The sequence below is a fragment of the Lactuca saligna genome, chromosome 2 (assembly GCF_052625555.1).
Source record: "Lactuca saligna cultivar CGN05327 chromosome 2, ASM5262555v1, whole genome shotgun sequence".
Classification (NCBI taxonomy): domain Eukaryota; kingdom Viridiplantae; phylum Streptophyta; class Magnoliopsida; order Asterales; family Asteraceae; genus Lactuca; species Lactuca saligna.
The window spans coordinates 105,042,995-105,069,060 of record NC_136418.1 but is presented as its reverse complement, the minus strand read 5'-3'; the positions used below and the strand labels follow the sequence as shown (position 1 = coordinate 105,069,060).

The 26,066-nt window shown below is 38.3% G+C and overlaps 1 protein-coding gene across 1 annotated transcript; it reads left to right on the top strand.

The window, feature by feature from the left end:
- The first annotated feature begins 1,505 nt into the window (after positions 1-1,505).
- On the top strand, positions 1,506-3,393 carry LOC145031274 (UDP-glycosyltransferase 75C1-like). The gene has a single exon (XM_078979799.1). The coding sequence runs from the start codon at positions 1,764-1,766 to the stop codon at positions 3,249-3,251; it is 1,488 nt and encodes a 495-aa protein (XP_078835925.1). The 5' UTR covers positions 1,506-1,763; the 3' UTR covers positions 3,252-3,393.
- The last annotated feature ends 22,673 nt before the right edge of the window (positions 3,394-26,066 follow it).

Below are 26,066 nucleotides of genomic sequence, written 5' to 3'. Positions count from 1 at the left end.
AACAAAATCCATATAATAGTTATAAAAACAACACGAAATGTATAACAAAAGATTATTGTTTTCACATGGGATTAACCATGTGTTTACTTATATTCCCCCCCCCCCCCCTCCCCGAAAGTGTTCAAAAGTATTATATATATATATATATATATATATATATATATATATATATATATATATAATACTATATTATAAAGAATTTTTTTTTCTTTCACCACATTCATTTGAAACTCCAAACTTTTCACATTTTCGTACAATACGCTTAATTTATTAGTTAAATATGTAAACATTATCGTAAATTGAAGAATTTATGACTTATCAATATACATATATATATATATATATATATATATATATATATATATATATATATATATATATATATATATATTTTGTTAGCTTCAATATATAGTTAAATAAATAACATACATTAATATATCAAATAAGCCTAAAAGTTTAGTGTAAAATTTAAAACCTAAAGTAAAATATAAAATAATATTTAAAAAAAATTCAATATATATTTTTTAACATAGTTAAAAAGAAAATATTAAATATAATAATAATAAAAGAGCCTAAATGGATAAATCGAATTAACTAAAAGATATCTGAAAACTATATTCTAACAATATATTTTTAACATGCGCCATGTAACGTGCGATAATTTTTCTAATATATATATATATATATATATATATATATATATATATATATATATATATATATATATATATATATATATATTTTGTCACATTCTAGTACATTTTGTGGTAGTACATCTCTTTAAAACTTTATCATTTAGAGAGAACATTGTTTGTCATTTTTGTCATGTTTTTTCTTATTAAAATTAAACTATATTAAAAATAATCAATTTAAACAAATTGGATTTATAAAAACTAAAACTTGATTAACGAAAATTACAAGACATTTAAAAATATGAAAGATATGAATTAAAACTACCAAACATAAATTAAAAAGACTAAACATAAAATAAAACTCTAAACATAAATAAACCCCTATCTCTCTCTCTCTCTCTATATATATATATATATATATATATATATATATATATATATATATATATATAGAGAGAGAGAGAGAGAGAGAGAGAGATAGGGGTTTATTTATGTTTAGAGTTTTATTTTATGTTTAGTCTTTTTAATTTATGTTTGGTAGTTTTAATTCATATCTTTCATATTTTTAAATGTCTTGTAATTTTCGTTAATCAAGTTTTAGTTTTTATAAATCCAATTTGTTTAAATTGATTATTTTTAATATAGTTTAATTTTAATAAGAAAAAACATGACAAAAATGACAAACAATGTTCTCTCTAAATGATAAAGTTTTAAAGAGATGTACTACCACAAAATGTACTAGAATGTGACAAAAGTGCTGCCATGAACTAAATCAAAAGTGGTACCATGAACAAAATCTATGGCGAGTGGTGGTTGTTTTGATTGATTTGAAATTATTTGTCTCTTTTACTTAAATTTTAAAGTATTTGACGTTTCATACGAAGCTTCGGGTAATCACTGCAAACTCCAAGAAACTGACATCAACCAACTGAAAACATAAAACACAACCTCCACCACCAATCCTCGCATTATAGCTTTCTCTTCTTCGTCACCACAAACGTCATTGTTTCTCCCCCAAGACTCCACACCATCAGCATATAAATCCATCGAAGTTGTCACCATTTAAACACACTCATAACCTCACTAAAGCTTCATTCCAATAATCTCCCTCGTTGTAAAACGACAAAAGTCATGGTTCAATCTCAACCTCACTTCCTCCTAGTAACTTATCCAACCCAAGGTCACATCAATCCAGCTCTCCAGTTCGCTAAACGACTCCTCCGATTAGGTGTCAAGGTCACCTTCACCACCTGCCTCTCCGCCTATCGTCGCATGAGCAAAGCTGGCCGGATTCCAGACAGTTTGAGCTTCGCTCCCTTTTCCGACGGCTTCGACGATGGCTACAACTACAAGGACAGTGACGCCTCATTTTACCTGACACAGTTGAGAAACCGAGGAAAACAAAGCTTGAAAGAAACCATTCTTTCTTGCGACAAAGCTGGCACTCCGATCACTTGTTTGGTTTACACCATCCTTCTCCCTTGGGCTGAGGAGGTGGCGCGTGACCAAAACTTGCCATCAGCTCTTCTTTGGATTCAACCAGCATCTGTATTTCGTATCTACTATTATTACTTCAATGGGTACGATAAATTAATTGGTGAAGAGTCAAAAGACCCATCATGGTCCATCGAATTACCAGGGTTGCCATCTCTCAAAAGTCGCGACCTTCCCTCCTTTTGTCTACCTTCGAACACTTACAACTTCGCACTTCCTTTGTTCAAAGAACAGCTAGATATCTTGGATTCAGAAGACAGGCCTAAAATACTAATGAACACCTTCGATGCTTTGGAAGAAGATGCTTTGAAAGATATCGATGAGAAGCTAAACATGGTCGCAGTAGGGCCGTTGATTCCGTCAGCTTTCTTGGATGGAAACGATCCATCAGACACATCCTTCGGCGGAGACTTGTTTGAAAAGTCAAAAGACTACATCGAATGGATGAACACAAAGCCTCAGGGATCCATCGTGTACATTTCTTTTGGCACCTTGATAACACTGTCGAAGAAACAGAAGGAAGAAATGGCACAAGCTTTGTTGAAGATCCGACGTCCGTTTTTGTGGGTGATCAGAGATAAAAGCGGCGACATGAACTGGACGAAAGAAGATGAAGAAGAGGAAGACGAAGTAAGTTGTATGAAGGAACTGGAAGAATTAGGTTTGATAGTTCCATGGTGTAGTCAAGTAGAGGTGTTATCTCATCCATCTTTAGGTTGCTTTGTGACGCATTGTGGGTGGAATTCGACGCTGGAGAGTATAGCTTGTGGGGTTCCGGTGGTGGCGTTTCCTCACTGGACAGATCAGTCGACAAATGCGAAGCTGTTAGAAGATGTGTGGGGAACGGGGGTGAGGGTGGCGGCTACCGGAGAAGGAGTGGTTGAAGGGGAGGAGATGAGAAGGTGTATTGAAATGGTGATGGGAGGGGATGATGAAGGATTCGCAATGAGAAAGAATGCTAAGAAGTGGAAAGATTTGGCCAGAGATGCTATGAAGGAAAGTGGGTCGTCTTTTATGAATCTCAAGGCTTTTGTTAAAGAAGTTGATGGAACTTCGAGGCAGAAGAGAGTGCCGATTTGTAGTGAAGAATCTGAATCCGAATCGAGATCTGGTTATTCTGATTGAGTTCATATACAAAACTTTAATTTAAATTTCTACTGTTAATGATTGGACAATATTAAGTAGGATTTATCAGCAACTATTCAAATGATTGTTGCTAGGTCATCTTCGATGCATTGAACTCAAATGAGTTTAATAGATTGTCACACGTACATTCCACTTACAATACAATTTTACCTATTATACTCTACATTCTATTAAACTCAATACAATTTAATGGATTACCACAACACTTATATATGTGTGAGAGGAGAGACAGTGTGTAGTTCATTGGGGATTGAACTCACCATTTTATTAAGTGTCATGTCATTAACCCACAATGGGGATTTTAAGTTTAATGGGATTAAACTCCCCATTCAACTCCACATTAAACTACCATTGAAGATGACCTTAGGATTAAGAATTTTTTATTTTCTCCATTTTCTTTCCTTTTCTGTTAAATACCCGAAATTACTCAAAAAGACATAAAACATTATTTGTTTCCACTTATTCATTAATCCTTACAATTCATCTTTTTTTAATTAAATTGACCAACATTTAGTTTCCGAAAATTCATCTTTTCTTTATAGAGGAATATAGATGAATAGTTAATAATTTATTTTCCTACAACAACCATGTTATAAAATAAATGGTCTTTCAATATGCAACACCCAAGGGTTTGTTGGGCTAAACAATATTTGGGCTAACTTCCATAAACTGCAATATAGATCATTGATGTTTTGACATCTCTTGAGTGAGGATAGGTTAGATATGACTTGAAATATTTCACAAAACTTTGAGATGTTACGCTGTTGGTGACAGTTTACTAATGGATATTATGATGTTATATAAGAAGCCTCCAAATGAACGATTAATCATAATGAGGCGATTAATATTTTCTGTAGGAGGGTAGAGCTATCTTTTGGAAGACTTGAGTTTTTTCTTATCTTGGACTTCGATTCCGGTGTTTCGTTGAAATACGTATCATATTATCTATATTTCAGCAATGTGTGTTCGGTGATAAAACAAAGAGTATTCTTGATTCCACCAAAAAGGTCATACCAGAAACAGTATCCATATTTTTCCTTAACCTTTAAAGAGTATCCATCGACATATATAGGAAAATCAAGTAACAAAGGAGCAGCAAGTATCAATAAAGGGCTTTTCGGTAAGGGTAATAATTCAAGGCAAAAATATACAACATGAAATAAAATTTGGACAAAATTAAATTTCAAATCCATGTTTATGTTAAGTATAAAACAAACTCACATCTTGTCGTGTCGGTGCTCATGTTTATAATTTGATGCGAAAGTGACACAATATTACCAAATTTTTTCCTTGTTTATTGTGTCTTTCTTGTTTGTCGTGTTTTGTATGATTAATTATAAATTAGATGAACTGAAGGCTTATTATTTTATCTATTTTGTGTTTGTCGTTTTTATTGTGTTTTAAATGAATCATTTTCTTCTTAGTTTAACAAATCACGATGTGATATTATTGTATCTATTATGTGTTTGTCGTTTTTATTGTGCTTTAAATGAATAATTTTCTTCTTAGTTTATCAAATCACGATGTGATATTGTATCCGTGTTATATAAAATGTAACGCTGTCAACTTAAAACATGACACAAGTACCAATTTTCCACTTTCTACCTCTGGCTTTTCGTAGCAGCAATATTCAACATAACTCAATAAGACCCTCTAATTTATATGTCTCAGTGGAACCCTTCGGTCCGAACCCAGTAAACTCATAGCAACAATATTCAACATAAATCAGAAAGACATAATGTAGAATATTACAACACACAGATAAACACATAAAATGTAACACCGTTAAATTTCAAACAATTTTTGATCTAATTTTAATAAAAACATTTCATTTCCAAATCATCCCAAAATATATATCCAGTAATTTTCATAAAAAAAAACAATACAAATCCATATTCCAAGGTCTCAAAACATGTCATCTGCAACTGTGTACGGATCATGTCGGTGACTTCCCGTGATCATCACTGGTACCTGAAACACATAACGCACAAATGGTAAGCAAAAAATCTTAGTGAGTTCCCCAAAATACCACATACAACACATACGCCTTTTCAGACCATAACTCTATAGGATCTTCCAACCCAAGTGTCTCAGGGGATTTCTATCCCATAACTTTGTTGACCTTCCGACCCATACTCTGTTAACCTTTCGGTCCATATCATCATACTCATCATAACATATCACATACATAACATGCATCACATAAACATCATACACATAAGACCTTCCGGTCACACCTAGTTACCCCATCGGGTATGGCATAGTGAGAAGACTCTCCTCGCTGATATCGGATAATCACTCGAGCTTGATTCCCCGATGTATCGCCTCCTATATCATAAGTACATCTCTAATTAATACCTTCCTAACTTAGTTTGACTAAGACTATTAAGTCAACACTAGTCAACCCTGGTCAATGCTGGTCAAAGGTCAACCTTTGACCCGACTCGTCGAGTCTTGCATAGACTAGTCGAGTCCATACGTGAACTCAAGTCCTTTAAATCCTTTCTGACTTACCGATTCACTCACCCAACTCGGCGAGTCATCCACTGATCTGAGTCACGGGACAACCCGCTCTGACTCGTCGAGTCTGCTCATGGACTCGGCGAGTTCGTTTCATGCACAACCTCAAACAACCTTCTGAGGTCAGATCTATTCCTATAATCCTTAGATCTAACCTTTCCAAGCTCAATAATCACGTAAAGTCGCTATCTTGATGTACATGCAACATCTATATGACCATATATGATGATTTAGCCCCAAATACCACAACCCAAGGTCATAACCTCCATTGCTCTTCATAAAGCTTGATTAATGAGGCCCTCTGGACCTCTATGGATCCAGATCCAAAGCCTTATCACCAGAAAGGGACTATTTGGACATCAAATCATCCTAACAAAGGGCACAAGAAACGCTAAATCCAAATATACTTCATAAAACAGGAGATGAGCCGAGTTAATACCTCAAATGCGATGATCTTGGCTTCAAATCCATATAATAGCAACCTCCTTTGCTTCCTCTTGGTTAGGACCTCCTTCTTCTTGCTAAATAACACCACAAAGGTTAAGAATGGCTTCCTTTCTTTCCCAAAATGCCCAAGCACTCTAGGGTTTCTCTCTATGGACTGGTAGCCGCAAATGAAAGCCATAAGGGCCTTTAAATAGGTCCCAAACCTGAGAAATTAGGGTTTCTTTCGTTAGCTCTGACTCGGCGAGTCGCTCCCTGACTCGTCGAGTCCCCTTATTAACCACGTCATCCAGTCGCGACCAGACTCGACGAGTCTGAGCACCAACTCATCGAGTCAACCTACATAAATAAAGAATTGCAACATATATCAATATACTTGGGAAACTGGGTGTTACAATTCTCCCCCATTTGATTTAGACTTTGCCCTCGAAGTCTCACTCAACAAATAACTCTGGATACTGCTCTCGCATCTCTAACTCCGTCTCCCAAGTCAGCTCGGACCCCTTCTGATCTTGCCACTGGACCTGAACCAATGACACCTCCTTGTTTCTCATAACCTTGATCCTCTTATCCCGAATCACGATCGGCCTCTCAACATAGTTCAGGCTCGCATCCACCTGAATGTCCTCTAATGGAACCACTACCGACTCATCGGCGATACACTTCCTCAACTGAGATACGTGGAAGGTATCATGAATCTGACTCAGCTCCGCAAGTAGCTCCAAACGATATGCTACCCTGCCCACCCTGGCGATCACCCTGAAAGGACCAATATACCAAGGCCCCAACTTGCTTCTCTTCTTGAATCGAATCACACCTTTCCAAGGTGAGACTTTCAGGAGAACGAAATCACCCACCTGAAACTTGAGCTCTGACCGTCTTCTGTCTGCATAACTCTTCTAACGGCATGGGTTGTCATCAACCTCTATCTGACCTGTTGAATATGCTCGGTGGTCTGTAGTACTATCTATGTGCTACCCATCACCCGCTGCCCTACTTCTCCATAACAAATAGGAGTTCGACACCTCCTCCAATATAACAATTCAAAAGGAGGCATACCAATGCTCGAATGATGGCTATTGTTATTGGAGAACTCAGCCAAAGGTAGGTACGTGTCCTAACTCCCTCCAAAATCCAATACACATGCACGAAGCATATCCTCAAGAGTCTGAATAGTCCGCTCACTCTAACCATTGGCCTGAGGGTGATAGGCAGTGCTGAAATGCAATCTCGTACCCAAGTCCTCATGAAACTTCTTCTAGAACCTGGAAGTAAAACGTACATCCCAATCCGACACAATCGAAATCAGTAGCCCATGCCAAGACACTATCTCCCTCACATACATCTCTGCCAACTTCTCCGTAGAAGAGCTCTCACTAATGGAAAGAAAGTGGGCACTCTTCGTCAGTCGATCCACTACCACCCAAATCGCATCGACACCCCTTGGAGTTCTGGGTAACTTGGTGATGAAATCTATAGAGATCTGCTCCCACTTCCACTGGGGAATCTCGAGTGGCTGCAACTTACCATGTGGACGCTGGTACTCAGCCTTAACCTGACGACACGTCAAGCACCTCTCTACAACCCACGCTACATCCCTCTTCATGCATGGCCACCAATAATCTTTCTTCAAATCCAAGTACATCTTGGTAGCCTCGGGATTGATCGAGAACCTCGATCGATGCGCCTCCTCCATCAAGATGCTACGTGCCCCACCCATGAACGACACCCAAATACGACCCTGAAATGTCATAAGTGTGACAACCGTCAATTTCCGGTCAAGTCAAAGTCAACTAAAGTCAACAAGTCAAACCGATCGACTCAATTTGCCCATAGGTACTAGAGTTTACATTATGTAATTTCTAAACAACTCGCTATTCTTATGAGAGATCATAAATCGAAAAGTACATACATCTAGATTTCCTTAACCTAAAACTGTGGTAAGTGACGAACCAAACCGATAAAACAATGTTGCATACTCATCGGGAGTGTGTAAGATCCTTTAAACAAGGCTTAACGGGGTTTACGGACCTCGCATTTCGAAGCGGGATATTCACAAATGTCACACAAGAAACCTCCCTCAATCGTTTTCACTCTATCTCTTTTTATCAAGAATCTCTCCCAAATCTCCCCACGAATGTCAAATCTCTCCCAAATATCTCTTTGTATGAGAAATCTCTCCAAGAACAACAAATCTCTCCCAAATCTCTCTTTGTATGGGAAATCTCTCCAAGAATGTGAAATCTCTCCCAAATCTCTCTTCATATGAGAAATCTCTCTAAGGTTGAAAAATCTCTCCCAAAATCTCTCTCAAAACCCCTTTCGATTTATTTTGATCATTTGAGCCATCCCAACCCTTAAACTTGTCAAAAAAAAAATCGCTTAAAACGAGGTTAGAACGGGTAAAATACCCCAAAGGACCCGGAACCTCCCCCTAGGGCCAAAGCCTCTTAGAGGCCGGACCCTCTTGAGTTGGAACCGCAGCGTGCGAGCCGCAGCCCGACCGCAGCCAGCGAGCTGCAGCCACGCCCGCATCAGGACCCTCGGACTACAGCTCTTTCTCCTCGGACCGCAGCTCCTTCTCCTCGGACCGTACCCAGGCGATGTAAGGCACTCCGGTTTTGGCTGCTGATGACCGAGACTCCAGACTTCGGATTTTACGTTTTTCACCCGGTTTTTGGCTAGTTCTCCGTTTTAAGTCCGTTTTTAATTATTTTAACGCGGGATTTTCTCCTGAAATCATATTTTAACATATAAGACCCTAAATAATCGTAATTTGGGCATATTTTCATGAAAAAATTTATTTGAGAATAAAATCTTTTAAGCGAGATCTTGAGGTGGAGTGTGGATCTTGCCATAATATTTGACACAAACCACCACCCCATGCCCATACCTTTGACCAATCCTTGTACTCCTCCCTACTCCTAGTCACTTCAAGGCCTTACCCCACTCATTTTTCCCAGCAAACTCACATCCAAAGGAGCTGCAGAACACTCTTATTTCTCTTCATTTCCCTCACTACACTCATATTTCCTCATTTTCATCCAAAGATAAAACACATCTTTTCTCTATTTTTCTCTCATACAATTTCGAGATTTCGAAATCATTTTTCAAGCTTTCCATCTTCATTTAGTAAGTATCATCACTTTCCTTATGAATATTACATTCCTTTTATTCAAATCATTGATTCCTTACATAAACTCCATCATTATTGTGTTAGATTCTTGAATCTTCAAAGCAATTGTTCAAGTGTTCTTGAGTTGAACACTTCACTTCTTCAACATTCACTCACTGAAATCATATAAGGTGAGTTCATACCCCTGTAATTTCATGTTTTATCAAGTTTTTAGCAGGAGAATACAAGTTAAAACACCAAGAACATAACTAAATTCTTCTAACAGCTTTCATCAGAAAAGTTGGACTCTATTCACGGACTGTTTTGGGAAACTTAAACATTTTTGTCAAAAACATAACTAAATAACATATATTATTTTTAATATTTATTTGTCAAAAATTTAAGTATGTAATTTTACGTTGGGCAACGCGCGGCTATTCGCCTAGTGTGTGTGTGTGTGTATATATATATATATAAGCGTTCAATTGAGAACATTTCTTATCGCGAGAACATTTAAGAACAAATTTGGACCACACAATTTATTTAATTAAAATTATAAAATAATATTCATATAAATCAAAATATAGTTACAAACAATCAAAAAACCCACTAACTAACACCACTCACCACCCAACCAATACCACCCTCGACCACCACCATCCATCACTAACCAGCACCACCACCAGCAACCACCACCCGCCACCAACATCACCACCCACCACCATCACCACCGAACCACCACCACCTGCCATCACCACCCACCTCCACCACTCATCACCACTACCTGCCACCACCACACACAAGTCACAACCACTACCCATCACTACCACCCGCCACCACCACCTAACACTAACATCGACCACTACCCACCACCACCACCCACTACCCGTCACTATCGACTACCCACCACTACCACTACCAACAACAACCGCCACCCGCCACCACCATGACCACCCAACCACCACTACCCGCCACCACTACCCACCTCCACCACCTATCACCATCGCCCACCACCACCACCAACAACCACTAACTACCACCCATCACCACCACCATAACTACCCACCACCACCCGCCACCACCTACCACTCACCAACCACAACCACCACCTACCACCACCACCGCCCGTCATGACCACCAACAACCACTACCTGACCACCAACAACCACTCACCAACCACAACCACCACCTACCACCACCACCACCCGCCACCACCTATAACTACCCACCACCACCCACCACTCATCACTACCTTCCACCCACCACCACCACCCACCAACATCCGCCACCACCACCAACCACCACCCACCACCCATCACTACCCACCACCCACCACCCACCACCACCACCCACCATCATCACTACCTACCCAGCACCACCCGCTACAACCCATCACTATCACCACCACTTACAACCACCCATCCATCACAAAACACCACCACCACCCATCAGTACCAGCCTGCCTCCACCATCGACCACCCCCACCCCCACGCTCACCCCCACCTACAAAAATGAATATTGTCCATGTAAATTGTAGGTGATTAGATACATATAATTACACGTGAATATATGTGTTTAACAAAATATTATTTACATGCATTGTATTTATTTTCGTGTTTTTGATTTAATAAATGGTATTGTGTATTAAATCACATGTGATTATATGTATTTAATCACATATGGTTTACATGGACAATATTTGTTTTCACGTGTTGATTCAATAATTGTTCTTGTATATTTAATTACATCTGATTATATTTATTTAATTACATATGATTTGTATGGAAAAATACTTATTCTTGCGTCGATTTAATAATTGTTCTAATATATTTAATCACATGTGATTAGATGTATTTAATCACATATGATTTATGTGGAAAAGATTCATTATTTTTCTCAATTCAATAGTTATACTTATGTACTTAATCACATGTGATTAGATGTATCAAATCGCATATGATTTTTATTGATAATATTCAAGATTCAATATTTTTTTCTTATATATTTAATCATATATGATTTTATGTATTAATCACATATGATTAATGTGGAAAAAGAAAAACTATTTAATCAAAAACGCGAAAATGAATCATGTGTACAGAAATCACGTGTGGCTAAATGTTGAAGAACAACTATTGAAAAGGAATGTGAAAATGAATTTTGTCCATATAAATCATATATAATTAGATACGTATAATATCATGTAATTAATCACACAAGAACAACAATTGAATTAAGAATGCAAAAAAAAAAAAAATTCACATAAATTCTATGTGATTAGATACGTATAATCATATGTGATTATATGCATTTAATCACACATGATATATGTGGAAAATATTTTTCTTTGTGTTCTCGATTCAATAGTTGTTCTTATGTATATAATCATATGTGATTCTATGTATCTAATCACATACGATTTATATAGACATCATTATTTTTTGTCTGTATAAATCATATGTGACTAGATACATATAATCACATATGATTATATGTATTTAATCACATATGAGTACAATGGACAAAGAACAATTATTGAATCGATAATGTGACAATGAATCTTATCAACATAAATCATATATGATTGGATACATATAATCTGAAAGACCCTAACTTTCATAATTATGAAAGACTTAAACTTTCATACTTGACAATATAGTTACCCCCAAAACATGCTACTTGCATATTCATAAAAACAATATTTTACATTAATAAAGAGGTTACAAACTACTGGATACAAACCGACTATTTTAAAGTGTTATATATTACATAACTTCCCAGGATTCTATAGTTTTATACATATTGGAGTGCAAAATACAATAGTTTCAAACTATTCATCAGCTTCTAGCGATACAATAGTTTCAAATTATTCAAAAATCTTCTACCAGTATATAACTATACTGGATGCTTATCTCTTGCAATTTGTTAAACATTGGGTAAGCAGTGACGCTTAGTGAGTTCAATAATAGACACAATATAACGTTATGTCATATATATATATATATATATATATATATATATATATATATATATATATATATATATATATATATATATATATATATACTTCAATATGGCAGAAGCAAAGAGAAACAAGGAACAACAAGGTCATATGTGAATCATGTGACAAACATTCCATATCAATCATTGATTTGATTTAAAGATATACAATCAATGAGACATGACAATTTCCATGCTTGATATACATCAATAAAGCTTTGGCCCAAATGGCACGGAAGACATATAACTTCGTATTAACATTTTGGTAGATTTCAGGCTTATAGTCCTGTCTAACCTTCTGCCATTGCCATAGATCAGAAATCATTCTCTTACAGAGACATGTTCTACATGGCCAGAGGCTACATACTAGTACCAACGTGAATCTAATTCCTTTCACTGATCACATGGTCAAATGTATTTCTTTGCTATAAAAAATAGCGAATAAAAATAACCTAGGAAAATGACCCGGAATAATAACAATGAAAAGCTCATAGCACATATAACACATAACATACAATTGTTCCTATATATTAAACTCACCGTGAAATAACTGGGGAGCTAAAATATTAATTTGGGCAGTACTTCGGCTCTAAATATGATTTTTGTCGTTGAAAACCGGGCTCTGCGAAGGTAGAGCTTCAAAACTGAAAAGATAAATTTTTCGAGCTTCTCAGGAGTCTCGGGGCATGTTTCGGGCTTTGGAATCAGTATCAGGGCTTCGGGGGAAGTCGGAATAGTAAAAATATCAAAAAGGGGGTGAAAATGCCAAATTTCTAAAGTTACCCGAGAAGGCCCGCAGGCCTCCCTTTTATAGGCCGAGAATGCGAGGGTTGGTCCAAGAAGGGGGATTCAGCAAGATAGATGGCAGTGAGGGAGAGAGACACGCGATGGGGGAAAGGCGAGTCAGCAGCGAAGGGTACGCGGCAGTAGCGGAGCGAAGCAGGTGGCGCGCATGCGAGGGGCTGGGTGCGAGGCTCTGAAGTGCGACACGGGGCAAGGTGCATCAGACACGCATTGGGCCGCAGCTATGGATGAACCGGACTGCGACGCGTGTCGGACACGAGGCGTGATCTCGCGAGGTGGCGTGGCCAACTCCAATCCATGCGAATTTCCCAGAAACTGTGCAAAAACTTCTAAAATCCATAACTTTCGCATACGAGCTCCATTTTTTATGCTCTTTATAGGCACGCGTATCTAAAATTATGCTCTACAACTTTCATTTAGACTTCGTCGGCTAATTTTGAATTTAATTTTAATATTATTATTTTTAACAGACCGGGACAGGAAAATCCGTTAAAAATTCATAACTTCTTCTTCCGACATCCGTTTTCGTCATACTTTTTACCGTTGTACTACTAATGATAAGACCTTCAATTCTCATTTAGGTTGTGTCGGTTAAAAATCACTCGATCTAAAAATTCAAGTTTTTAGCTGTCTACTGCTAAGCTGAAACATCGAAAAATCATAACTTCCTCATACGAAGTCAGATTTTGGCGTTCTTTTTATCGAACTTCTCGGTTTAACGAATACTATGAATTTATTTAGACTACTAAGGCTAAAAAGTATTTTATCAAAAACTCACTTTTTATGTCATTCGGCGTCGTGTCGGTTTTGTCGCGGATCTTCGATTGGTCATAACTTCTTCGTTATAACTCGGATTTCGATGAGGTTTTTGCCTAAATGTTTCTAACGAGATTATCTACAACTTTCAAACATATAATTTTACTTATTTAAAATTTTATATTTTCGCTAGATTTCACTATCTGGCTTTTAATTGGAATCTCATAAGACTTCCAATATTTTATGAGTGATTCTAAGCATAGTTTTACTTCATTTCTAGTAAAAACTATCTGTTAGAACTCAACATTCAAATTCACATAATATTTCATAATATTATTTACTTAAAACATGATTTCAAAACATGTATGTTACAAATACCTCCTCCTTTTGAGGATTTCATCCCTGAAATTACATCGATTAAAATAAATGGGGATGTTTTGATCTTATCTCATTCTTATTTTCCCAAGTATAATTTGGGCCTCGATGGTGTTTCCACTTGACAAGCACCAACTCTACTTCTTTATTACGTAGATTAGTTATTCTTTCATTCACGATCTCTTCCGGCTCTTCTACATATCTTAACTTAATATCAAATTTCACCTCGGTTAATGGAACTGTCTCATCATTGATGTTCAAGCATTTGCGCAGATAGCTCACATGAAACACATCATGAATAACTGCCAAATCTTCAGGCAATTCTAAGTGGTATGCTCGCTTTCCAATTCTTTGGATGATTTTGAAAGGTCCAACAAATCTAGGACTCAACTTTCCTTTCTTCCCAAATCTCATAAGGCCTTTCCATGGGGATACCTTCAGCATTACAAAATCACCCACTTGAAATTCCATGGGTTGCCTCCTCTTTTCTGTATAGGACTTCTGTCAATCCTGGGACGCTTTCATTCTTTCTCGTACAATTTAAATCTTGTCGGTGGTGTCTTGAATCATTTCAGGGCCTCCAAGGATCTTCTGTCCTATGTCTCTCCAACATAATGGAGTATGACACTTGCGACCATATAATGCTTCATATGGTGGCATTTTGATTGAAGCGTGGTAACTATTATTATACGAGAATTCGACAAGAGGTAAGTATTTATCCCAGTTACCACTGAATTCCAAGACACATGCATGAAGCATATCTTCTACTGTTTGGATTGTTCTCTCTATCTGACCATCTATCTGGGGATGATAAGCTATGATGAGAGCAAGTCGAGATCCTAATTTACGTTGCATACTCGCCCAAAAGTAAGAAGTGAAACGAGTATCAAGATCAGAAATGATCTTTAGTGGCACACCGTGTCTTGCAACAATTTCATCCAAGTATACTTGTGTGTATTTCTCCATTGGAGTCGTTTCACGCATGGCAAGAAAATGAGCGTTTTTAGTCAGGCGATTGACGATTACCCAAATGCTATCATGCTGTCTAGAAGTCTTTGGCAATTTGGTAATGAAATCCATCGACAATTCTTCCCATTTCGATACAGGAACACTAAGACTTTCTGGGGTTCCATAAGGCCTTTGGTGCTCTGCTTTGACTTGTAACCATACTAAGCATTCTTGTACATATCTTCCAATGTCTCTCTTTAATCCGGGCCACCAATAATCAGCTCTTACATCATAGTACATTTTACTTGTACCAGGAGTGATTGACAGTTTAGATTTATAGGCTTCATCTAAAATCTTCTGTCTCAATCCACCAATCTTTGGAATCCACAGCCGATTCTTGAATGCTTTTAATCCTCGTGGATCAAGTAAAGCATCATTATAATGTATCATCCCTTCTTTCTTCACATTTTCTGGCTTTAGAGCCTCTTCTTGCCATTTCTCTAATTCATCTAAAATAGTGAATTTTACTGTAGTATGAGTAATAGCATAACATATACTATTGCGATAAAACTTTTTACTAAGTGCATCGGCAACTACGTTGGCTTTTCCAGGATGATATAGGATTTCACAATCATAATCTTTGATCAACTCCATGGCTCGTTCTTGTCTCATATTCTAAGTTTGCTTACTGAATATGTACTTGAGACTTTTGTGGTCGGTAAATAATTGACATTTTGTACCAAAAAGATAATGCCTCCAAATTTTTAGGGCAAATACCACTACAGCGAGTTCGAGATCATGAGTGGGATAATTCTTTTCATAATCTATCAGTTGTCTTGAGGCATAGGCTATCACTTTGTCATGTTGCATCAACACACAACCGAGTCCCAATCTTGAAGCATCGCTATATACAGAGAAATCATCATCACCTTCTGGGAGTGATAAGATTGGAGCATGAGTCAAAGATCTTTTAGAGTTGAGAACGCTTTTTCTTGGGCTTCACCCCATTCGAACTTCACTTCCTTCCGTGTAAGACTCGTGAGAGGTACAACTATACGAGAAAAGTCTTTAATGAATCTCCGGTACTATCCCGATAGACCCAAGAAACTACGAATTTCGGAAGCATTACGGGGCACTTCCCAATTTTGAATGGCTTCGATTTTGATAGGATCTATGGATACACCATCACTAGAAATAACATGGCCGAGAAATTGAACTTGGCAAAGCCAAAATTCACATTTCGAGAATTTATCATATAGTTTCTTCTTTCGAAGAAGTTCTAATACCGCACGAAGATGAATGGCATGATCAGCTTCGGACTTGGAATAGATTAGAATATCATCAATGAACACGATGAACTGATTTATCGAGCATTGGGAGGCATACCCGATTCATCATATCCATGAATATGGCAGGAGCATTTGTTAAACCAAATGGCATAACAAGGAATTCATAATGCCCATATCGAGTACGAAAGGCAGTCTTCGGTACATCCTGCTCGTGAACTTTCAACTGATGATAACCAAATCTTAGATCAATCTTTGAGAAATAGCTAACACCCTAAAGTTGATCGAACAAATCGTCAATGCGAGGTAGTAGGTACTTGTTCTTGATAGTCACCTTATTCAGCTCACGATAATCAATGCACATTCGCATCGATCCATCTTTCTTCTTGACAAACAGTACCAGAGTACCCCAGGGAGAGGTATTCGGTTGAATGAAAACCTTGTCAAGTAGTTCCTGCAGTTGGATCATCACTTCTTTCATCTCAGCTGGCGCAAGACGATAAGGAGTCTTTGAAATCGGAGCAGCACCAGGCACAAGGTCAATTCGGAATTCTACTTGCCTATCCGGAGGAAGGCCAGGCAAGTGATCGGGGAAAACATCAGGATATTCTTTAACAACGAGAACATCATTAACAATTTTCTTCTCCTCTTTTGAGACATCAACTGTGTAGGCCAGATAGATAGAACACCCTTTCGATATGAATTTACGAGCTTTAAGGAAAGAGATTATTTTTAAGAGTCTTTGTTCACCGTAGACATAAATAGGATTCTCCTCTTCAATAGGAATGCATACTATCTTTTCATAGCACAAGAGTTTTGCATGGTTCTTTGATAACCAATCCATGCCCAGAATAATATCAAAGTTGGGCAAGGAATTTGAAAGGAATGCGCAAATTCATAAGACACGAAAGAATCTGAGGCACCAGAATCAAATATGATGTGATCAGGTCTAGATTTGACAAGAAATGTACCCGTCACAACATTCGGGTCCTCACGTGCCTCCTCTGAGGTAATATGGAATGCACGACCCTTAGCTTTTGGCACCTCCTCCTTTTTAGTTGGAGTACCCTTTGATTGTTGAACAGAGACTTGACTTCTCGCCGGTTGTTGAACAGAAGCTTGACTTCCCGTTATCTGACTAGTAAGAGTGCGGCAAAAACGCTTCTTGTGGCCAGTAATACCACATGCATAACAAGTAACATTCTTTCTTGGGCAAGATGGCTTTATATGACCCTTTTCTCCATATCCATAACAGACAATGGATTCCTTGTCTATTTTGCATTGGCCCGGATGATTCCTTCCACAAATACGACATGAAGGCGATTGCATAGAAAAAGATTGTGATTGTAACGACCCAAAAATCACGACTAAAAATTTCTTAAAAAAACATTACTAAAACCATATTTATAAAAACCGCATCATAAGTCATAACATAATTTTCGAGTATTAATCCAAAACATAATCTTATTATCAGAGTAAACATTCCCAGGCTAACTGACTATAGTGTGTGTACTGCAACCTCTCCGAGCTCTTCCGTTGAAAACCGAGTTCTTGAAACCAAAAACTGAAACCGTAAGCACGAAGCTTAGTGAGTTCCCCCAAACTACCACATACCATACAATAACATATAATGCACATACTAGGCCTTGCCTACTGCATCGGACCGAGGTCCGGACTAACTGGGGCCTTGCCCCCTGCATTGGACCGAAGTCCGGAAACTGACTGGGACCTTGTCCCCTGCATCAGACCGAAGTCCGGACTAACTGGGGCCTTTCCCCCTGCATCGGACCGAAGTCCGGAAACTGACTGGGATCTTGTCCCCTACATCGGACCGAAGTCCAGATTAACTGGGGCCTTGCCCCCTGCATCGGATCGAAGTCCGGAAACTGACTGGGACCTTGTCCCCTGTATCGGACCGAAGTCCGGACTAACTGGGGCCTTGTATCAGACCGAAGTCTGGAAACTAACTGAACATAACATAACATAAACATATCAACTAGCATGAACACACATATGCCGCATACTGCATCGGGCCATAGCCCGGAACACATAGCACATAAATCCTGTCTGAGCCACGAAGGCATCAAACATACTAACTACTGCATCGGATCGAATTCTGGAAACTACTGCTAGCTAAACGGGCTGACATTGTGGCCTTAGTCCCGTTCCTACTGGAAGGAAAACTCACCTGAACTGCTGAGGTCTGCTGATAACCCTCTGGCTGCCAACCGACCACCTTCTGAGCTGTTGCTCCTCTAGGCTCTAGCTCTCTGAGCTAACAATATCAAAATGATACTTAGTCTGACAGCCCTTCAAAAATCACTAAGTCAACTCTGGTCAAAGTCAAAGTCCTGGTCACAGTCAACCTTCGAGGTTGACCCTACTCGCCGAGTCAGCCTACTGACTCGCCGAGTTCATAAGCTCTGAAATCCCTTTCATTCGCGACTCGACTCGTCGAGTCAAACCATGACTCACTGAGTCTACTGATTTCCGAGTCCTGTCCTGTCCAACTCACTGGGTCCCCACTCAACTCACTGGTCCGAGTTTTAACTCGAAGGGTTTGGGGTTTTGCGACTTGACTCACCGAGTCCAAGAACAGGCTCGCCAAGTCCAAGGCAATCTTCAATAGACTCACCGAGTTGTTCTTCCAACTCGTCGAGTTCCTACCTATCTTCATCCAACTCGCCGAGTCCACCCATGTGACTCACCGAGTTACTACGCGATTTAAGTCTGGTATCTATCCAGACTCGCCGAGTCCTTATGCGTATTCTCATAATCTCGAGTCACAGAGCTTCTCCTTTGCTCCAAACAAAAGATCTCGTCTTCTAAGACTATATGAACATGTAAACTTTCTAACTTTACGTGTGTCTATGATGCAATGAAGCCAAAACACTACAAATTAACTATTAAGGAGGCTAATTGGGCTAGAACAAGGTCATGGCTACCAAAAGATGTCTTTCTTGAGCTCCTGGAGCTCAAGGATGTCTAGATCTACAATATAAACGGATATAACTGTTGGATAAGGTGTCTAAGTCCATAACTAATTTGGTATATACTTGACCCGACCGGCATGGTCCATTTGGGTTGCATCTCATCCAAACTATTATGGATAATTTTATGAGAGTTATACACATATGTTTATTAATATATTATGAGTTATAATATATTAATATGAAGTTACGTTATTTAATTAGTTTTAGTCTTAAATTAATTATGAATTAATTTAGAGATTAAAAGGAATACTAATTAAATTATGGGCTATTTGTTTTATATAGTGTGGGCTAATACTCATTTGTTAATGGGCTAGGCTTATGTGGAAGTCCATGGATGATCCATGGAGCTTTTAACCCATGGATCCTTGGAAAAGGAAAAGACATGGGTTATTAGGGTTTCACCCTAACCATGCACACTATATAAGCATGCTTATGGAGCATGAAATGGAGCCTAAGAGAAAACTAGTGAACTAGTGTGTGTGTGCATGTGTGTGGCCGATTTTATACAAGGTGTATACTCTCTCAAAGTTTTCCAAGAGTTTGTGGTGTTTGTGATTCCATTTGAGGCATTCACACTATTGGTGCTTGGCCCTCAAACTCCTTAGAACCAAACTCACCAAAAGGTATGTAATCTCTTCTAACTCTTTTATGTTGAAATGTTCCCCATGCCATGTTAGATAGGTTATAAACCTTGGAAAATTATTATTTTGCATGTATTTAGACAAACATAGATCCAAGGTTTATTAGGGTTGCATGCACACTTAGGAAGTGTTAGATTGCTCAAAACCCAACAGTGGTATCAGAGCCTAGGCTTGCTTGTTTGATACTTGATGCAAAATTGTGAAAAAAGTCGAAATCGTTGCTATCAGCATGGTGGACTCGCCGAGTCCAAGGTAAACTTCAACCTACTCGGCGAGTAAGTTCATGCACTCGACGAGTAGGATCGAAAGAATGCAGATCCTCGACTTTTGCTGCTGGAAATGGACTAGAAACATTACCCTAAATTGTTTTGGTGTTATAAAACTTATTTTAGTTGGTGTAATGGTTGTTTTAATCCATTTGCAATAGAATATATCAAAATTCCATGATTTTATGTGTTCATATAATTCTTGAATTTTTGATGATCATGTTCATGTTCTTATGAATTTGGAAAATGATAGGAATTATTTGCTGAATTGTTTAGGATTAATTCTTTATCATTTATGTGTTTTAATGGAGTCCATAATTTGTCCTCAAGTTATGGATTACCAAAGGTCACTTTCATTTAACACACACTTAAAACACATAAGTTACATGAAAATGAAGAGTCTTCATTTTTATGAACCTTTAATTCATAAGTTATGAAATGAAGAGTTTTGCAAAGTTACAAAACTTGCCCTCAAGTTTTGGAATTTGTAAAGTTTCACACACTTTAATAAACTTTAATTCCAAACCTTAGAGTTTTAATAGTTAAAATTCAACCCTTATACTATTTATAACATTAATGGTTAATTATTATATATATGTATAAGAATAAGTCGTTTTACCGTTAGTAGGCCTCATTCACGAAGCCGGTCTATAAGGTGGGTATAAGGTTGTTGCCTATAAAATGGCGACTTAATGGGTGTATACTCTCACCCACCGCTTGCTTGATCGGTGGAAGGTCGTTAACCGAACGGGTAGAACAATGACTTTAAATCCTCATTAAAAGTATAATGAATATTATAAAATAACTAAACTCTTTTAATTCCCAATCTTAGTTATTTTAGGAAAAATGTGAACATGGTGCTAGTCCATGGAATTCACACTTTGTACCTTACCAAGTCGTTGGTGGAGCGTGTGTGGTTAACCGGCACACTAACTAGGACTAGTAAGGATCACGAAGGGTGACTTAATGTTTGTCATAGATCAATGGAGCATGTGTGGTTAACCGGCACATTGATTAGGTGATAATATTAAGAGGACCAAGTGAATTAGCATGGTTATTCACACCTTGTTTTGTGATCCTCGGCATCCCAGTCACAAAACTTGAAGGGCACAATCGAGATTGAAACATGCCATTGAAAAGTTCAATGAATCTCAAAAGAATCTAGGAATTTCAAATCCAATTAAACCTAATAAATCATCTCGTTTTCATGGTGGAAATTGGTGAATCGTCATTCACCTACCTTTCAAATATATTATTACTTAGATTACGGCATCCCTCTTCTAAGTGTAATATATTGTGATTGGATCCTAGCCTTAATATTACATTTGGGTGTCTTATTAAGGATCCTAAATATCTAATCTAAACTTACTTTCTTCTTTCAGATGTCTTCCAACACTAATGCTTCAGGCTCTAACCCAACTGGTTCTTTCTCTCTCATGAATCTTTGTGGGAGGGTCATCTTTGATGGTTCTAACTTCATGGATTGGATTAGGAACATCAGGATGGTTACTCGTTACGAGGACAAGGAATATGTCCTCGATAAGGAGTTAAAAGAACTTGATGAGTCTACTGCTACTCCTGAGGAGATCGCTGAATTCAGGACTCATGAGAGAGATGCTACTAAGGTGGCATGTATCATGATGGCCACGATGACAGCCGAGCTCCAAAAGTCGTATGAAGATTTCTACCCTTTTGAGATGCACCAAGACCTGATGGAAAGGTACCATCAGAGTGCTCGTCAGGAGCGGTATGAAATAATCTCCTCCATAATAACTACCCGCATGAAGGATGGTGAATCCGTCACGGGCCACATGCAAAAGATGCAAAGGTATGTGGACCGTTTGCTGAAGCTGAATGTTAACATCCCCGAGGAGTTGGCAATTGACATCATTTTGCACTCCTTGCCTTCTTGTTATGATCATTTTCGAATGACATATCATATGAACAAGGAGGAAGTTACCCTCAGCAAGCTTCAAGGACTCTTGAAGACCGCTGAAACCGGTCTTAAGGGTAAAGCGGTTGTTACCTCTACTACTCCTACTCCAACTTCTACCCCTATTTTAGCTATTGGGCAAGGCAAAGGGAAAAAGAGGAAGCACCCTTCGAAGGGTACCAAGGGAAAGTCTCTTGAAGGATCCTCATCAAAGACTAAGAACGATTCTGTCACTCCTTCTGCCATTCCCAAGGATGCTGAATGCTTTTATTGCCATGAAAAGGCACACTGGAAGCGAAACTGCCCTAAGTACTTGCAGGATCTAAAGGATGGGAAAGTGAAACCCACCTATGCAGGTATTTACACTATATTACTCAACATATTCTAACTCTTGGGTGCTTGATACAGGATGTGGTATTCACATATGTTCTGATTTGCAGGGCCTAAGAAGAAGTGAGGATGTGGAGCACGGGAAGATAAACTTTATCATGGGGAATAGGAAGGCTTCACCTGTTTCCAAGATTGGAGTTTATACTTTGTTGCTTAATAATGAGTTAAAATTAGATTTGAATAAATGTGTGTACTCGTCTGAAATGGCGAGGAATATTATTTCTTTTCATGCTTTGTACAAACAAGGTTTTACCTTTTCGTTTGATAATGAATGTGGTGGTATTAATGCTTTCTTTAATAATGTGTTTTATTTTAAAGCATTACCTTGTGATGGTGTGTATGAAACTGTGTCGATTGTGGACAACTTAGGAAATAATGTGTTGTATATTGATTCTTCTACTAGCCTAGATAAAGCATCATTGTGGCATTGTCGTCTTGGACATGTAAACAAGAAACGCATAGGCCAACTCCAAAAGAGTGGAGTCTTGGAATCATTTGACCTCAAATCAGATGATAGTTATGAATCGTGTCTACTTGGAAAAATGACAAAATCACCCTTCACTGGAACTTGTGAGAGGGGTGAAGGTTTGTTGGACCTAATACATACTGATGTATGTGGGCCATTCAAAACCGCCACAAGGGATGCTAATCGGTATTATGTGACTTTTATTGATGATTTTAGTAGATATGGGTATGTCTACTTAATCAAAAATAAGTCCAAAACCTTTGAAAGGTTTAAGGAATTCAAGCAAGAAGTAGAAAATCAATTGGGCAGGAACATTAAGATGCTTCGATCCGATCGAGGTGGTGAGTATCTTAGTACCGAGTTCCTTGACTACCTTAAGGAGTGTGGGATTGTCTCACAATTGACTCCTCCCAGGACACCACAGCTGAATGGTGTAGCTGAGAGGCGTAATCGAACCTTGTTGGACATGGTTCGCTCTATGATGAGTCGAGTTTCGTTACCAATCTCTTTTTGGGGGTATGCCTTAGAGACTGCCGCCCATATCCTTAATCTAGTCCCTACAAAGAAGGTTACCAAAACACCTCATGAGATGTGGACTGGGAAGGTTCCCAATTTGGACCACATCAAAATTTGGGGTTGCGAAGTCTTCGTGAGGCGCGAAACTCATGCACACTATATATCCTAGGGATAAGGATATTAAGAGAAAGGAGTAGAAGACTAATTGGACTTAGTCAGAGTATCTACTTGGATAAGGTGTTGAAAAGGTTCAACATGGAGAATTCCAAGAAAGGAGATTTACCGATCCAAAGCAATACCAAACTGAGTAAGACTCAGAGTCTGAGTACAGAGGCAGAGATAGCTGAGACGAGCCAATTACCATATGCTTCCGCAGTTGGCTCGATCATGTATGCTATGACTTGTACCCGTCCTGATGTGGCATTTGCTTTGAGCATGGTCAGCAGGTATCAGGGGAACCATGGCAAGGCTCATTGGACCGCGGTAAAGAACATTCTCAAGTACCTGCGGAGGACTAAGGATTGGATCCTTACCCTTGGTGGCAGTGATGACTTGAGAATATTAGGGTATAGTGATGCTGGTTTTCAGACTGATAGGGATAATTTCCGCTCTTAGTCGGGCTGGATCTTTACCTTAAATGGAGGGGAAATTTCTTGGAAGAGTTCCAAGCAGGAGACGGTGGCTGATTCGAGTTGTGAATCAGAGTATATAGCAGCGAGTGAAGCAGCGAAGGAGGCGATATGGCTAAAGAACTTCATCGGAGACCTTGGAGTTGTACCAGCTATAAAGGAACCTATAGAGATTTTCTGTGACAACAATGCTGCGGTTATCTTAGCCAAGGAACCAAGAGATCATGGCAGATCCCGACACATTGACAGAAAATATCACTTTATAAGGCACAAGATTGAAGAAGGACTCCTTGTGACAAGGAGGATATCGTCAGATGAGAATCCTGCAGATCCCCTTACGAAGGGACTGACGAGGGTTAAGCATTTTCAGCATGCGAGACGCATCGGGCTGAGGGACGATATTAGTTTTACAGATTAGATAGTTTTCCTGAAACTTGTAAAATGTAATCGACGTTTGATGATGAATAAAATTTGTGATTTATTTATGAGTAAAGTGTTACTATCATTGTCAATTATTTACTATTGTTTCAGTTTTGCATGTTTTGACTTCCAGAATAATTAATTTATTCAAACCTCCACAATCGATCATACGTCGGAAGTAGGTATGAATCAAGATTGTCATGAATTGGGTTTGTAGATGCCTTAAAGGTGTTTAGACATGGCAATGGTTGCTGCAACATTCATGAGTACTCATAAGTTATGAGTATTGGTATAAACCCACGCTCACTTGCATCACTTCATGGAATTTATCTCGAGTGATCGTGAGACGATAACATCATATAAATCTTTAAACCTAGAGATATGAGTTGTTACCTATGAGTTGGTTGTGCATTGATTGCACGTAAACGCATCAGTAACTTGATGTTATAAAACGTGCCTTTGTGTACAATTCAATGAGTAGTAGAACAAGCATATCAGTCGAAGTTTATCTGTTCCTTCTAGAAATAGAAGCGATATCCGGGCCCCTCGATGATTTTGTGTTGACCCATGAACCAGGCCTGGTCAGAACTAAACCGATGTGTTCAGTGAAGTTCTTCGTCAAACAAATCGGATAATCGAGAAACAACTGCTAGACAATAAGCAAGACATAGTTCCATGTGTTTGTCCGGCTGATATCATGAGAACAGAGGTTTATGTGATCACTTATCTAAAATGGCGCTTCATAGTTCGACAGAGTCTTCATTGTTCGAGGGAGTTTTCGAGAGCTACGATTGTTGGTTGGTTCCTGAAGTTATAGGCAAATATAGTTATTAGACTTATCCAAGTGGGAGTCTGTTGAATAAGGTGTCTAAGTCCATAACTTATTTGGTATATACTTGACCCGACCGGCATGGTCCATTTGGGTTGCATCTCATCCAAACTATTATGGATAATTTTATGAGAGTTATACACATATGTTTATTAATATATTATGAGTTATAATATATTAATATGAAGTTACGTTATTTAATTAGTTTTAGTCTTAAATTAATTATGGATTAATTTAGAGATTAAAAGGAATACTAATTAAATTATGGGCTATTTGTTTTATATAGTGTGGGCTAATACTCATTTGTTAATGGGCTAGGCTTATGTGGAAGTCCATGGATGATCCATGGAGCTTCTAACCCATGGATCCTTGGAAAAGGAAAAGACATGGGTTATTAGGGTTTCACCCTAACCATGCATACTATATAAGCATGCTTATGGAGCATGAAATGAAGCCTAAGAAA